The sequence below is a fragment of the Pseudorca crassidens genome, chromosome 9, assembly GCF_039906515.1.
Source record: "Pseudorca crassidens isolate mPseCra1 chromosome 9, mPseCra1.hap1, whole genome shotgun sequence".
Lineage (NCBI taxonomy): Eukaryota > Metazoa > Chordata > Mammalia > Artiodactyla > Delphinidae > Pseudorca > Pseudorca crassidens.
This window is the reverse complement of record NC_090304.1, coordinates 7,703,027-7,716,647: the sequence shown is the minus strand read 5'-3', so window position 1 is coordinate 7,716,647 and position 13,621 is coordinate 7,703,027. Positions and strand designations below refer to the sequence as shown.

Here is a 13,621-nt window from a genome sequence, read left to right as displayed (position 1 = left end):
ATAAACCCAAAATGGATTAGAGACCTAAATGTAAGACCAGACACTATAAAACTCTTAGAGGAAAACATAGGAAGAACACTCTTTGACATAAATCATAGCAAGATCTTTTTTGATCCACCTCCTAGAGTAATGGAAATAAAAACAAAAGTAAACAAATGGGATCTAATGAAACTTAAAAGCTTTTGCAAAGCAAACTACAAACAAGAGGAAAAGGCAGCCCTCAGAATGGGAGAAAATATTTGCAAATGAATCAACCGACAAAGGATTAATCTCCAAAATATATAAACAACTTATGCAGCTCAATACTAAAAAAAAAAAACAACCCAATCCAAAAATGGGCACAAGACCTAAATAGACATTTCTCCAAAGAAGACTTACAGATGGCCAAGAAGCACATGAAAAGCTGCTCAACATCACTAATTATTAGAGAAATGCAAATCAAAACTACAATGGCGTATCACCTCACACCGGTTAGAATGGGCATCATCAGAAAATCTACAAACAACAAGTGCTGGAGAGGGTGTGGAGAAAAGGGAACCCTCTTGCACTGTTGGTGGGAATGGAAATTCATACAGCCACTATGGAGAACAGTATGGAGGTTCCTTAAGAAACTAAAAATAGAATTACCATATGACCCAGCAATCCCAGTACTGGGCATATACCCAGAGAAAACCATAATTCAAAAATACACATGCAAAAAAAAATACACATGCACCTCAATGTTCATTGCAGCACTATTTACAATATCTAGGTCATGGAAGCAACCTAAATGCCCATGGACAGACGAATGGTTAAAGAAGTTGTGGTACGTATATACAATGGAATATTACTCAGCCATAAAAAAGAACAAAATTGGGTCATTTGTAGAGACGTGGATGGATCCAGAGGCTGTCATACAGAGTGAAGTAAGTCAGAAAGAGAAAAACAAATATTGTATATTAACACATATATGTGGAACCTAGATAAATGGTACAGAGGAACTGGTTTGCAGGGCAGAAATAGAGACATAGATATAGAGAACAAACATATGGACACCAAGGGGGTAAAATGGCAGGGTGGGGTTGTGTGGGGTGGGATGAACTGGGAGATTGGGATTGACATGTATACACTAATATGTATAAAATAGATAACTAATAATGTGCTGTATAAAAAATAAATAAAATAAAATTCAAAAAACAAAACAAACAAAATTGCTGGGTGGAGATTTCACAGCATATTGTAGGGGATGGAGTCCAGGGGAATGAAAGGTGTTGGGGTCCAGAGTGCTAGGAAGGGGGTCCCGGACTACAAGCTGGAAAATTTTGGCAGGAATGCCAAACTCCTGGAAGTCCACCTGTGCCTTGGATACCCTGCAGCAGGATTTTGAACAGGAGACCCCAGTAGCACATCTTAGGTCCCAAAGGGGCTGGGAGTTCCATCCAGGGAGGCTAGCTTGCCTGGGGTGGGGTGGCAGCACCATGGAGCACCCCCTGCTCTGATGCTTTGCCACTCCTAGGCTGGCCCTTTAAACCCAGATCATGATGTCACCTTAGACAGCAAGCGACGGGAGGGGGACTGCAGGCCTGAGGAAGGACTGCATTTCCCAGCAGCCTTGGGTGCACCACACCCCTCCCAGCAGGCACTGGCTCACTGCAGACTATTAACCAGTCCAGTGCCAGTTTCTACTGGGGTTTTGAAGCGTCCAGCCATTCTGGAGTGAGGGTGGGGTTCCCTTGGGGGTGGAATGACTGGGGCACAGATGGAGCAGGCCAAATCTTTGGGCCTGGCATAGGATTGGGCCTCTTTCCTGCCGGAGTCCTGGCATCGCCCCCAGCTTCCTGGTGCAGACTCCTGAGTTTTCCTCTCTCCCTATGCAGTCTCCCTTGCAGAAAGCAGGAACCCAGCGCCAGTTGGACCCCTTCCCGCTCAGCTTCAGTCTTGTCCCTGGGTGCCCGCAGGGATTACCCCTTTGGTCAGGCAGCCGCTTTTATTGGTGAGGGGACTACATCTCCCAGCTGCCCCGGGCGGGAACTTCCTGACGCAGCACCCCACCCACCCACCCCGCCCCCGGCCCCCAAACCCGCGGGGATGTGCGGGCCGACTGGGGGAGGTGACTTGATGTCATCGTGAGCAGCTGGGCGGCGGGTGCCGGTGCGCACAGAGCCGGGGCTCCTGTGGTGCTGCGCGGGTTGGGTGCCACGACTTGAGGAGAGGTCTGCGCGCTGCCCCGGCCAGCCCAGAGCCCGTCGCGCGCCCGCGCCCCGACGCGGGGCTGAGTTGGGTGCACGCTCCGGCCCCCCCGGAGCCAGAGAGAGAACCCAGGAGCGCCGCCGCCCAGCGCCAGCGCCCTGAACCGGACCGCGGCTCGGGAGCCCTGAACAGCTGCTCCCTCCCCACCGGCAGCCCCTGGAGGGTCGGCGACCAAAGTCTGGGCATCTGAGAAGTGAGTGGCCCCCCCCTCGAGAGGCAGATGAGATCTGGGAGCGAGGAAGGAGAAACTGAGGCGGGGGGAGGCTGCGGGTCGTGGAGGGGCAGGGGGATGGGACCCTCATTCTTGGGGAAGTCCCTGGTGACTGGATTAGTGGAGCAGAAACGGGGGCCCCATTCTGTTAGGGGCCAGGGATGAGGAACGAGGTCCCCGTTCCAGGTAAGGTCTGGCTGGCGGGAGAGGCCCTATTTCGAGATGGGTTGTTTTGGAGTCTGGGGCCTTTCAGTCAGGGAGAAGGGAGGGCCCTGTCTCCTGTGGGAGAGGGCTGCACCTCTCTTCAGGGTCTGGGCCAGGGTAGGAGGGAAAGAAGACTTGGGCGCTCCGCCGCAGCCCCACAGGCTGTCCTGAAAGAACTGACAGGCTCTCTCTGTCTCTTTCTTGCTGACCTCTCTGCCCTGACTTCTTTTTTAAAAGAGCCAGGGTGGGAACCCTAACTGGACTCTTCCGACCCTCAGGAAGGACCTGAGACCTGAGCCATCCTCCTCTCTACCGTGCTTGCCCCCCAGGACTGGGCAGTTGCCAGAGGCCCTGGGGGGGGGGCCAGGACTGTGCTGTGCTCCTCCCCACCGCACAGGATGGGCCCAAGTTAGTCAGCCCAGCCTCACGCAGCATCCTGCAGGCCCAGAGGGAAGCTCAGGGGCTCTGAAGGCTTGGCCCACCGCCTGACCGCCATGGAGACGAAGCTGCCCCCCGCGAGCACCCCCGGCAGCCCCTCGTCCCCAGGGCTGTCCCCGGTGCCCCCACCCGACAAGGTGGACGGCTTCTCCCGCCGTTCCCTCCGCAGGGCCCGGCCCCGGCGGTCCCACAGCTCCTCTCAATTCCGCTATCAGAGCAACCAGCAGGAACTCATCCCACTGCCCCTGCTCAAAGGTGAGCCCGGTCTTGGCTCCGGGGCTACCTGAGTCCTGGTGTGGGCAAGTGAGGTTTGGGGGTGGGGTGGTGGGAAGCAGCTGGCAGCTGCGATCAGAGGGAGTCTGGACGGCCCCTTCCAGGCCAGGGACTCCAGCACCTGATCGCCACCTCCCAGCCCTCTACCCTCTCTGCTGACGCATGGCCTGACTGGCCTGTCATCCTTGGAGGTGGGGCATCTGGAGGTGGCGCCACCCTGGGGGGCAGACCAGGGCCAAGGGTGGGGCCTACAGCTTGGGTTCCAGGAGGCCACTACCAGCCCAGCTGCTGCCGGGGTCCTGGGGCAGGTGCTTAGCACGCTTCCCTGCAGTCACCGTGAGGTCCCCCCAGCTCTGGGCTACAGGGCCCAACTGGCTGAGGCAGAGGCACCCGAGAGGTCCTCAGTGCTGGCTCTCCTCCCCACTTCTGGCTCTTAGAACAGAGTGCCGCCTATGAGAGGGAGGCAGTGGCTGTTTGGGCACCTGTGGAAAGGCCAGGCAGCCAGGGTCTGTTCCCATGCTTTAAAGTCAGGCTATCGTGTTCTCTGAGCCTAGGTTAGGATGAAGAGATGAAGCTCCTTTACTTCACAAGAATGGAGGATGGGACAGAAGTTGTTTGCTTTCTGCAAGGAGTGGGAGATGGCACAAAAGCATGGGGTCTGGGGGGCAGAGGAGCCAGCCTTAGGGATTAGGAGGGCCCGCCCCTGCCCAGAGCTGTGGCAGCTGGGGCCCAGGCTCAGCCCCCTCCTTCCTCCCCAGATGTGCCAGCCTCTGAGCTGCATGAGCTGCTGAGCCGGAAGCTGGCCCAGTGTGGGGTGATGTTTGACTTCTTGGACTGTGTGGCCGACCTGAAGGGGAAGGAGGTGAAGCGGGCGGCGCTCAATGAGCTGGTGGAGTGTGTGGGGAGCACTCGGGGGGTCCTCATTGAGCCTGTCTACCCAGATATCATCCGCATGGTGAGCACCTGGCACCTGGCCTCTGGGGGAGGGCTTGGTGCCCATGGGAACCCTAAGCCTGCCTGCGGAGCCCCCGTGCGGAGAATAAACCCACAGTCTTTGGCTTGGCCTCGAGGCCCACATCTTCCTCCCGCGCAACCCCTGTCCCAGCCCCACTGCTGCCCAGCACCCAGCCAGTGTAGGTAACTCAGTGCCTCCTGGGCTTGTCCCACCCTGCTCTTTTGCTTATGCTCTCCTGAGGCCTGGTGTGCACTCCCACCACGTTCCTTATCGCCATGGCCTGGCTCAGGTGCTGCCTCTTCCATGAAGCCTCTCTCAATGCCCAAGCTAGAAATCTCCCTTTTGCTGCTTAGAATGTCCTTAGACCTTACCACTTCCCATCTCGTCTTCCCTGCTGGACTGCACCTGATAGAGGGCAGGGATGTATCTCATCCACCCCTGGGTCCCCAACCCTGGGCCCAGGTCTATCCATGAACTAGATGTTCAGGTAATGATTGCCAAGGAGTGAACTGGTTGCTTGGGTAGGTGCTGAGGCCCATTAAACTTTGGATGAGGGATGTCCTGGTTTCCACCTTCAAGGGTTCTTCCGTAGAGAACCCTGACTCTGTCCCCTCAGATCTCAGTGAATATCTTCCGGACGCTGCCGCCCAGTGAGAACCCTGAATTTGACCCTGAAGAGGATGAGCCCAACCTTGAGCCTTCATGGCCACATCTTCAGGTATGAGGGCTGGGGAAGACAGGGATCTGAGTTTCAGAAGAGATCCGAGGAGAGGGTAGAGGGTCTCCTTAGGCCCCGAACTGTTGGATGAGGGCCACAGGGCAGGATGAGGGGGGAGGCTGCTCCTGAACTCACCTTTCTGTCTGTTCCCCTCCTCCAGCTGGTATACGAGTTTTTCCTGCGTTTCTTGGAGAGCCCAGACTTCCAGCCCTCCGTGGCCAAGAGATATGTGGATCAAAAGTTTGTCCTGATGGTGAAGTGGGGAGCCCAGGCCGGGTGGTGTCATGGGGCAGGGGCAGGCTCTCTGAGTGGCGTGGGGATAGGATGGAAGCAACCTGGCTTGGCCTCTTTCCTAACCCCTGATCCTGTGTCCCACAGCTCCTGGAGCTATTTGATAGCGAGGACCCTCGGGAGCGTGAGTACCTCAAGACCATCTTGCACAGGGTCTATGGAAAGTTCCTGGGGCTCCGGGCCTACATCCGCAAACAGTGCAGCCATATCTTCCTCCGGTGGGTGCCTGCGGCCTACCCCGCTGGGACCTGGGGAGGGAGGGAGAGAGCTATGGGGAGAAGACAGAGCAAAAGCTTCTGGGCTTGGGGGCCCAGTTTCTTCTTGGCAACATATTATATAATTTTTGCTTATACAAATCCTGTGAGATCAGTAGAGAAAGGGTATTTATTTCCATTTTACAGATGAGGAAATTGAGGCTGAGAGATGAAGTGGTTTGCAGGGACTAGGTCAGTTCAGGGGGCCTAGGATCTAATGTCACACCAGGCCTTAAGGACCCAAAGAATGAGATTCTTTCTGCAAATATGTATTGAGCGCCAGTGCCCACTGGGCATCAGGGACCCACATTGCCTTGTAGTTGAGACTGGCTCTTGAGCTAGATGGTCTGTGTTTGAGTTTGGTTCAAATATTTGGGTGAACTTGGGCAAATTATTTAAGCTCTCTCCTAGTCTCCTCGTCTCTAGAATGGGAATGATAACTGTGCTACACAGAGATAATCATCAAGATGAAATGAGGCAGTGCCTTCAAAGCACTCAGTGTAGCTCCTGGACCAAGGCCGGAACTCTGAAACATTAGCTTTTATCGTTATTAGCTAAAAAATAGGTGAGGCACGATCCCTCTCCTCCAGGAGCTCAGTGTATTAGATCCCTTGCTTATTAACTTTGCGGCAAGTTTCATTGAACTGCTGAGCCTTGATTTCTTCATCTATATAATGGATCTAATAAGGTCTACCTCCTGGGATAATTTTGAGAAGTACATAGCACAGAATAGACACTGTAAGTGTTTGTCATTCTTTTGGTTGATTGGCATGAGGAGTGGAGGACTCAGGCTAGGTGCCTATGGACTGGATGGGGACCAGGTAATGAGGGTTAGGGTCTCGGGGAGGAAGAGACGAGTTGGAATGCTTCATAGAAGAGAGGTTTGAATACCAGAGGGGAAAGGGTGGGTGGGATGAATTGGGAGATTGGGGTTGACATATATATGCTATTGGTACTATGTATAGAACGGATAGCTAATGAGAACCTACTGTATAGCACAGGGAACTCTACTCAATGCTCTGTGGTGACCTAAATGGGACGGAAATCCAAAAAAGAGGGGATATATGTATATGTATAGCTGATTCACTTTGCTGTACAGTAGAAACTAACACAACATTGTAAAGCAACCATACTCCAATAAAAATTTAAAAAAAAAAAAAGAAGAAGAAAGGTTTGAGCTGGGACCCAGAGTGGCACTGGTGGCTGGGCTGAGAAGGGTAATAAAGAGGTGGGTGTGGATCTCAGTGGGGCCTCGTTTGGGGTTTGGGGAAGGGAGCACAGCCTCTGGGTGGGGAGAGAGTTGGATTGATGTGCAGGCTGGGGGTGGGCAGGCAGGGTGACAGAGAGGAGGGCTGGGCCTGCTCCAACTGCCTTGAGCCCTTCTGCATCCTTCTCTTCCTCTCAAAGGTTCATCTATGAACTCGAGCACTTCAATGGCGTGGCTGAGCTGCTGGAGATCTTAGGAAGGTGACTCTCTCTGGGCATCAGCTGGAGCCTCAGGATTCTGGGAGGAGGGACTGAGGCCCAGTCATGCCAACCCTCCTCATCTCTTCTGCCCCCTCCTCAGCATCATCAACGGCTTTGCGCTGCCCCTGAAGACCGAGCACAAGCAGTTTCTGGTTCGAGTCCTGATTCCCCTGCACTCTGTCAAGTCGCTGTCTGTCTTTCACGCCCAGGTAAGGCCCAGGCCTGGTCCTGCCATGGCAGAGAGGTCCTGACAGAGTCAGGGCAGCCACCCGGGCCCGCAGAGCCAGCCTGACACTCTGATTTCAGCCACACTAAAAGCGTGAACTCACGGGATCCTCTCTCACCTTTTTCTTGACTAATTCTGTTCCGTCTACCGTAGAGAATCCCCATGACCGTTTAAGGCCGATCTCAGACATAGCTGAAGCTCTGAAGACTTCCCAGCCCCCTCCCACTTGACCTGCCTGTGCAGGCTTGAGCTCTCCTCCTTCTGTATTCCCATAGATCATGATACAGATTCCGGTTAAGGAACCTTTTGTAAAATTTGTAAGGACTAGTTTGCTGAATGTTTCCCCTGTGAGGTCATTATTGTGTCCCTGCACACCAAGCATGGTGCTTGGTGTATCCTAGGTGGTCAGTAAATGATTGGTGACTAAGAGAATAGACATAGGAAATGAGCCAATGTCTAGCGTCCTGTCCTGGTCCCCTCCTGACCCCTGTCCTCTTTCTCTGTGCCTCCTCCTCACCCACCACGCCCCGCTGCAGCTGGCATACTGTGTGGTACAGTTCCTGGAGAAGGATGCCACTTTGACAGAGCATGTGAGTACCTCTGGGGGGAAGGGCAAGCCCCCACCCCTGCAGGTCTGACTCTTTTCTGCCTCAACTCCCACAGGTGATCCGGGGGCTGCTCAAATACTGGCCAAAAACCTGTACCCAGAAGGAGGTATGAAGAAGGGCTTTGATGTCCACCACAGGGAGGTTGGGAGGGCTCAGCTTCCAGAGGGCAGGCAGGTGTGTGTCAGGGGAGGTGGGAACTGCTGCTCCCTGTGTCCCTTCCCCCACCCCAGGTGATGTTTCTGGGGGAGATGGAAGAGATTCTGGATGTCATTGAGCCCTCCCAGTTCGTGAAGATCCAGGAGCCCCTCTTCAAGCAGGTGGCTCGCTGTGTGTCCAGCCCCCATTTCCAGGTATGGGGCTGGAATGGGTGGGGGTGAGAGCCAGGGTATGGACTGGTAAGGTTGGCAAGTTGACCTAACACAGCTTCCTCTGCCCTCAGTTTCTCCTCTGGACCTTCCTGGGTCTAATAATGGGGAGATGCTGGTCTTAGGGTCAGGAGACCTGGGGTCAAGCCTCAGATCCACCTCCCACTGGCTGAGGAGCCTTGAGCAAATCACTTCACCACTCTGAGTCAGATTAGGCTTCCTTATCTGTAGAATGGGCCAACAGGTGGTGATGAGAGCCGAAGAGATGGCAGCATAAGCACATTTCATAAACTGAAATGGATGTTTAGCAAACGTCCATGAATGGGACGGATGGTTGTCCGCTTCCTTAGTGGCCTTAGATTTCATTAGCCCCACTTCAGAGCCCAGCAAGGCTTCTCCACACCATCCAGGCTGGCTGTAACCAGTGTTCTCCTACACGTGTGTGCAGACTTTTATTTTTATGAGCCATACCTGGTGGTTGTCAATTTTTCCTTCAGTTTACTGAATACCTCATTTGATGCTTACAACAGCCGTATGGAGGTAGCTATTATTAGCCCCACTTTACAGATTTGAAAACAGAGGCTGAGGGGTTAAATACCCTGTCCAAAGTCACGTGGCCAGTGTGTAGTGGAGCCAGGATTCTCCTCTGAGCGTTGGACTCCTAATCCAGTGTTCTTTTCACCTCACCATGTTGCTTCCTCCCGTGGGTCAGATGAGCCCTGAAGACGGGGTGCGTGGAGGGCAGGGCGCCCTGGGTTTTGGGTTGGGGATGGATACCAGGCCTTGCATGTGCAGGGAAGCCACTGCCAGGCGCCTACTCTGCCATCTCGCTGCCCCAGGTTGCAGAGCGGGCTCTGTATTTCTGGAACAATGAGTATATCCTGAGCCTCATTGAGGACAACTGCCATACTGTGCTGCCTGCTGTGTTTGGGACCCTCTACCAAGTCTCCAAGGAGCACTGGAATCAGTGAGTGCCCAGGCCTTGACCTAACCCACAGAACCTGGGGCAGGGCCAGCCAGTCCAGAACTGGGGTTACTGCTAGCTGGAGAGGATCAGGGAAGGCATCCGAAGATGGCAGAGGGGTGGTGAAAGGGGCAGGCAGAGGGCGGTGCTTGTGGTGTTCAGGGCTGCATGCTGTATTTGGGACACAGGGACAGGCAGAATGCCAGAGAGGGAGGTGGGACCCAACTGAAATTGCTCTCATTTCTCACCCCCTCCCTTGACCCTGCCAAGAACCATTGTGTCTCTGATCTACAATGTGCTCAAGACCTTCATGGAGATGAATGGGAAGCTGTTTGATGAGCTCACAGCCTCCTACAAGCTGGAAAAGCAGCAGTGAGTGCTGGGAGGCTGGACATGGAGGGAGAGGGGAGAAAAGCAGAAAAGAACCAGTTCCTAATGGTTGGAGGGAACCGAAGAGGACAACCCACATCCCACCTGATCAGATGTTTAAAGTCTTTCCCTATGTTTTTGCCAAGTGCTGGGGCATCCAAGCCCAGTTATCCCCTGCATCCTCCAATTATCCTCCCAAGTACTTCTTCCAGGTATGGAGCATCCTATACTTCAGCTGGGGCCTCTCAGGGCCAGGCTGATCCATCTACTCCATGACCACAGGCTGGGACCAGTCTCTCCTTAGTGCCTTCTCCCCTAAGTGGAGTCTCTTTGCAGGTGGGGTGGTGGTGAGGGAGGCTGAATTGCAGGTGGGGCCCCAGGTAAGGGAACTGCCTCACCCTCTCTCCCCAGGGAACAGCAGAAGGCCCAGGAACGTCAGGAGCTGTGGCAAGGCCTGGAGGAGCTACGGCTACGCCGGTTACAGGGGACCCAGGGGGCCAAAGAGGCCCCGCTCCAGCGGCTTACACCCCAGGTGGCCACCGGTGGAGGTCAGAGCTAAAGATCCCCAGAAGGGGAGGAGCTAAACCCAGAGCTGTCAGCCCCTCCATCCTCCCTCCTGCCCAGGGGTCCAGAGAGATACACACCTACTCCTGGCCTTGCCAGAGGGGGCTCGGAGGGCTTCCTGCCTGGCCCAGCCTGGGCAGTTTCCACTGGGGGGAGAGGAGGAGAGATGGGGGTCCGGGCAACAGAACTCTCAGGCCGTCCTGGCAGGGCTTGACCAGGGCAAGCTTGACCAGGAAGCTGCCATCAGGGATCTGCCTCTGCCCCACAAAGCTGGGCTACAGACTGCAGGCAGGTTCCCACCCCCTGCTCCCAGCCTAGGGCAAGGGGACTCGGCCCCTCACCTGCCCCACCTTGTGCCAGCGGGAGGTCCTTCCTCACCCCACCATGGGATCCATGGTCTATTTATTCTCCCCCAGCTCACCTGCAACACAGACATTATCCTGGGCCTGGGGCACCCTCCTTCCTTCCCTCCCCTCCCTTGCCCTGTACATCCTTGTCCCCTTTTTATTTATTGGGCAGGGGGAGGGGTGAGGGCACAGGCAGAAGATTCCCTGTGTCCTGGGGCAAGGGTGGGTGGTCACAGTAACCATGGTCTGTTCCCCTTTCCCTGGCTGGGGGTAGATTTAATAAAGAGAGAAACTCATGATCTGCTTGCTTTATTTAGGACAAAGAGGGAGATGAAATGATGAAGGACTGGTTAGGAAGCCAGGCAGAGGTGGGGAAGAGGCAGAAATGCCCCTCTTCTCACAGGGTTGGAGCTGTTGTCCTTGCTGAGGTTCAGGATATGTAGGATATACTCCAACATTAAACCCTCTGACCAAGGGGAGGGTGGCGGGGGGAGAAGGATGGGCTAGTAGCGCGAGAGGCGACACATGTCACACTGGCAGGCCCTGGCCGTGAAGATCTCCAGCTCCTCCCTCCGGTCCCCCCCACAATGCAGCTGCACCTTCACCTGTGGGAGAGGTGGGTGTCTGTTCCAGTCCCCTTCCTCAGGCCATCTTAGATCCCCATCTCCTCTGTCTCCCCTACCCGCAACAAGCACCACCGAGCTGGGCCCCCTCACCTTCCTCAGGCTGCTGATGGTGCAGCACTGAGAGACGGAGGTGATGTTATGTCGATAGCCACTGGCCACCAGCACCGAGTAACGGGAAGGGAAGGCGCTGGACTCGCAGTGGCCCACACAGGCCTGTGCCACATGGGAGCCCTGGCAGGTGCCTTGCCGGTCACTTCGCACCGTCACATTGAAGGCTAGAAGAAGACAGAAGAGCGGTAGATGGTGCCTTGGAGAAGGCTCGCCCAGCTCCTGTTGCCTGAGCCTCACTGGGTCCCTCGAGGGTGCTGCCTGCCCCTCTGTCCAGTCCACCAGCTCTTTGCTCCCACCCAGCTCTCTGCTCCCAGGGTTACTTACAGTGCAAGTAGCAGCCTGGGATGGCTGCCTGTTGACCCTGGCCTTCAGTGACCACCAGGACCAGCAGGCAGAGGAGCAGGGTTTGGGGGGACGCCATGGGCATCTGAAATACAGATAGGTAGATAGATGTCTCTAGATGGGTGTGCAGGTGGGAGAGGGAGTTCTTTCAACACTGCATGCCTCCAGGTGAATGAGGCAGGGCTAGGTTGGTCTGTCTGACTGGGGTGAGGCCTGCCTGTGAGGGGCTGTCTTTTCCTTGTACCTGCCTTTGGGTGCGTGTGCATGTGGATGTGCGTATCTGTCTCTCTGGATGCGTGTGAGTGTGCACAGCTGTCCCAGTGTGACTTGTGTGTCAGCCCACTGCCGTGATTCTCCCCCCGAACTTCCTCCACCATCTGGACCACGAACCTCTGCCTCCCTCCATCTGCCCCATCTATCTGCCCGCAGGACCCTTATCTGCAGTCCCCAGCCCCTCCCAGGGCTCTTCCTGCCTCAGTGAGCTCACCACTTCCAAGGCCCAGGAGCTGAGTGGCTTGTTGAGTGGCTCCTCTGGCCTCCTGCTGGTCTCCAGGCGGTGCTGGCTCTCCGGGTTTTTATTTGCCATCTTTCTGGGGCCACGCCTTCTTGGAGGTCGGCTTTCAGGCCTGCCTTCTCTGCCTGAAGCCTCACAGCAAAACCACCTGGGAGATCCTGCTGTTCTCTGAGGTGTGGTCCTCTAGGGCAGTTTCTGCTTCCCCTATGTCCAAAAGCTGCTGGTGGCCCAGGGCTGGGAAGTGAGGTGTAGAGAAAAGCCCAGGAGCTGGTGGAGTAGGCAGCGTGTGTGCAGTTGGAGAGGGAGGGCTCTCACTGGGCTGAGTTGTGGCCACCTGGGTTCTCTTCTTTGCTATGTGACCTCGGGCAGGACACTTCTGTTTAGGGCCTTGCCAGCCCATCCTTAAAACTATTAAACTCAGCCCTGCCTGTCTCTTTTACCCACTGCAAAGGAAAGGGTGGTGAGGAGATTCTTATGGACAACGGAAATGCTATCAGTGGGGGGGTCTCCTGAGAGATGCTTGGTGGCAGAGTCAGGGAGAGTCAGGGGGCTGGTTCTAAGTCCGTTTCAGAGCTTCACTTTCACTGTCAAGTGGATGACTTCTCACTCTGGGGGGTCAGCTACGGAGTGGGGCTTCCCCTAGTTTCTGGACTAACAGGGACCTGACTCCTGGAAGTGCCTGAAGCTATCAACCCCAGCAAGTCGATCATTTCGTCCAGCCCTGGCTCTGGTTTTACAGGTGAGGCAACTGAGGCTCAAGAGAAGGAAAGTTACTAAAGGTCACACAGCTAGTTCATGTCAGGGCTGTTTTGGAACCCAGATCTGCTATTCATGCCTGGTGCTGAATTACACTTGGGGCAAGAATGTGGCAAGTTAGAAAAAGACCCCTAGCCAGCAGGAGCCACAGGGGCCGGGGCAGGGTAGCGATCAGAAGGAAGCCTGTGGTGGTTCTGTCCCCACACACCCCAGGGCTACTGGCTCAATGACCTGCTCCGAGAGGCAGAGCCAGCCACAGGCTGCCAGAGCTGGAAGGCACTGAGAGCTCATCAGATCCTACCCTTTCATTTTCCAGATGAGAAAAATAAGAACCAGAAAGGAAAGTGACTTTGCCAAGCCTTCATTATAAGCTTGTAAGTCAGAATGGCGCTCAGATCTCCAGATTCTGGAGCTGTGCCTTTGAACAGCTTTGGAAAGTGGGCTGTGTTTGGGACAGCAGGGCAAAGGCTGTAAACACAACTTGTCCCTAGTCCTCCAGTCCTCACACACGGCGACTCCCCCTTTGGCCCTCCTCCCCTCAGGTCCCAGGCCCTTCAGCAGCCCACCTCTTCTCTCCTCCCCAGCCAAGGGAAAGGCGTCAGAACAAGGGGTCTCTGAGGGACTTTAGCAGTCCAGCCCCAGCGTTCCCATCCACCGAGAGTGACTTCCAGCATCTGACAGACAATCAGCTCTGTTTAAAGACCAGGGTTGACAAAGGCTTGTTACCTTACAAGGTGGCCCATTCTAATACTGGTCATCTCTACAGTTACAAAATGATTCCTTTGGCCC

General features: G+C 55.0%; 2 protein-coding genes across 8 annotated transcripts; one reads left to right on the top strand and one right to left on the bottom strand.

The window, feature by feature from the left end:
* The first annotated feature begins 1,647 nt into the window (after positions 1 to 1,647).
* Positions 1,648 to 10,779, top strand: PPP2R5B (protein phosphatase 2 regulatory subunit B'beta). 6 transcript variants are annotated; one of them, XM_067748441.1, is made up of 15 exons: positions 1,648 to 2,422; positions 2,923 to 3,337; positions 4,114 to 4,310; positions 4,927 to 5,028; positions 5,189 to 5,281; positions 5,407 to 5,537; positions 6,981 to 7,040; positions 7,141 to 7,249; positions 7,803 to 7,856; positions 7,930 to 7,980; positions 8,105 to 8,224; positions 9,079 to 9,206; positions 9,474 to 9,575; positions 9,714 to 9,784; positions 9,984 to 10,779. In XM_067748441.1, the coding sequence occupies exons 2-15, from the start codon at positions 3,139 to 3,141 to the stop codon at positions 10,154 to 10,156; spliced, it is 1,590 nt and encodes a 529-aa protein (XP_067604542.1). In that variant the 5' UTR covers positions 1,648 to 2,422; positions 2,923 to 3,138; the 3' UTR covers positions 10,157 to 10,779. The 6 variants fall into 6 exon arrangements, with proteins under 6 accessions (XP_067604542.1, XP_067604545.1, XP_067604539.1 ...); XM_067748444.1 differs by having other exon boundaries at positions 2,882 to 3,337; positions 9,719 to 9,784; XM_067748438.1 differs by having other exon boundaries at positions 2,882 to 3,337.
* A 7-nt stretch (positions 10,780 to 10,786) lies between these two features.
* On the bottom strand, positions 10,787 to 13,441 carry GPHA2 (glycoprotein hormone subunit alpha 2). 2 transcript variants are annotated; one of them, XM_067748448.1, is made up of 4 exons: positions 12,050 to 13,397; positions 11,545 to 11,647; positions 11,200 to 11,384; positions 10,787 to 11,088 (listed from the first exon to the last, which is right to left on the bottom strand). In XM_067748448.1, exons 1-4 carry the CDS (start codon positions 12,146 to 12,148, stop codon positions 10,987 to 10,989), a joined length of 489 nt encoding a protein of 162 aa, XP_067604549.1. In that variant the 5' UTR covers positions 12,149 to 13,397; the 3' UTR covers positions 10,787 to 10,986. The 2 variants fall into 2 exon arrangements, with proteins under 2 accessions (XP_067604549.1, XP_067604548.1); XM_067748447.1 differs by having other exon boundaries at positions 10,787 to 11,384; positions 12,050 to 13,441.
* Positions 13,442 to 13,621: the final 180 nt, after the last annotated feature.

What these genes read in the sequence shown, in the direction of transcription:
- PPP2R5B (XM_067748441.1), top strand. Translation starts at nt 3,139, where the DNA reads ATGGAGACGAAGCTGCCCCCCGCGAGCACCCCCGGCAGCCCCTCGTCC. An exon ending in CCCACTGCCCCTGCTCAAAG is followed by an intron (nt 3,338 to 4,113) that starts GTGAGCCCGGTC and finishes CTTCCTCCCCAG; the next exon opens with ATGTGCCAGCCTCTGAGCTG. An exon ending in CTTCATGGCCACATCTTCAG is followed by an intron (nt 5,029 to 5,188) that starts GTATGAGGGCTG and finishes CCCCTCCTCCAG; the next exon opens with CTGGTATACGAGTTTTTCCT.
- GPHA2 (XM_067748447.1), bottom strand. Translation starts at nt 12,148, where the DNA reads ATGGCAAATAAAAACCCGGAGAGCCAGCACCGCCTGGAGACCAGCAGG. An exon ending in GCTCCTGGGCCTTGGAAGTG is followed by an intron (nt 11,648 to 12,049) that starts GTGAGCTCACTG and finishes TCTGTATTTCAG; the next exon opens with ATGCCCATGGCGTCCCCCCA. An exon ending in CCCAGGCTGCTACTTGCACT is followed by an intron (nt 11,385 to 11,544) that starts GTAAGTAACCCT and finishes GTCTTCTTCTAG; the next exon opens with CCTTCAATGTGACGGTGCGA.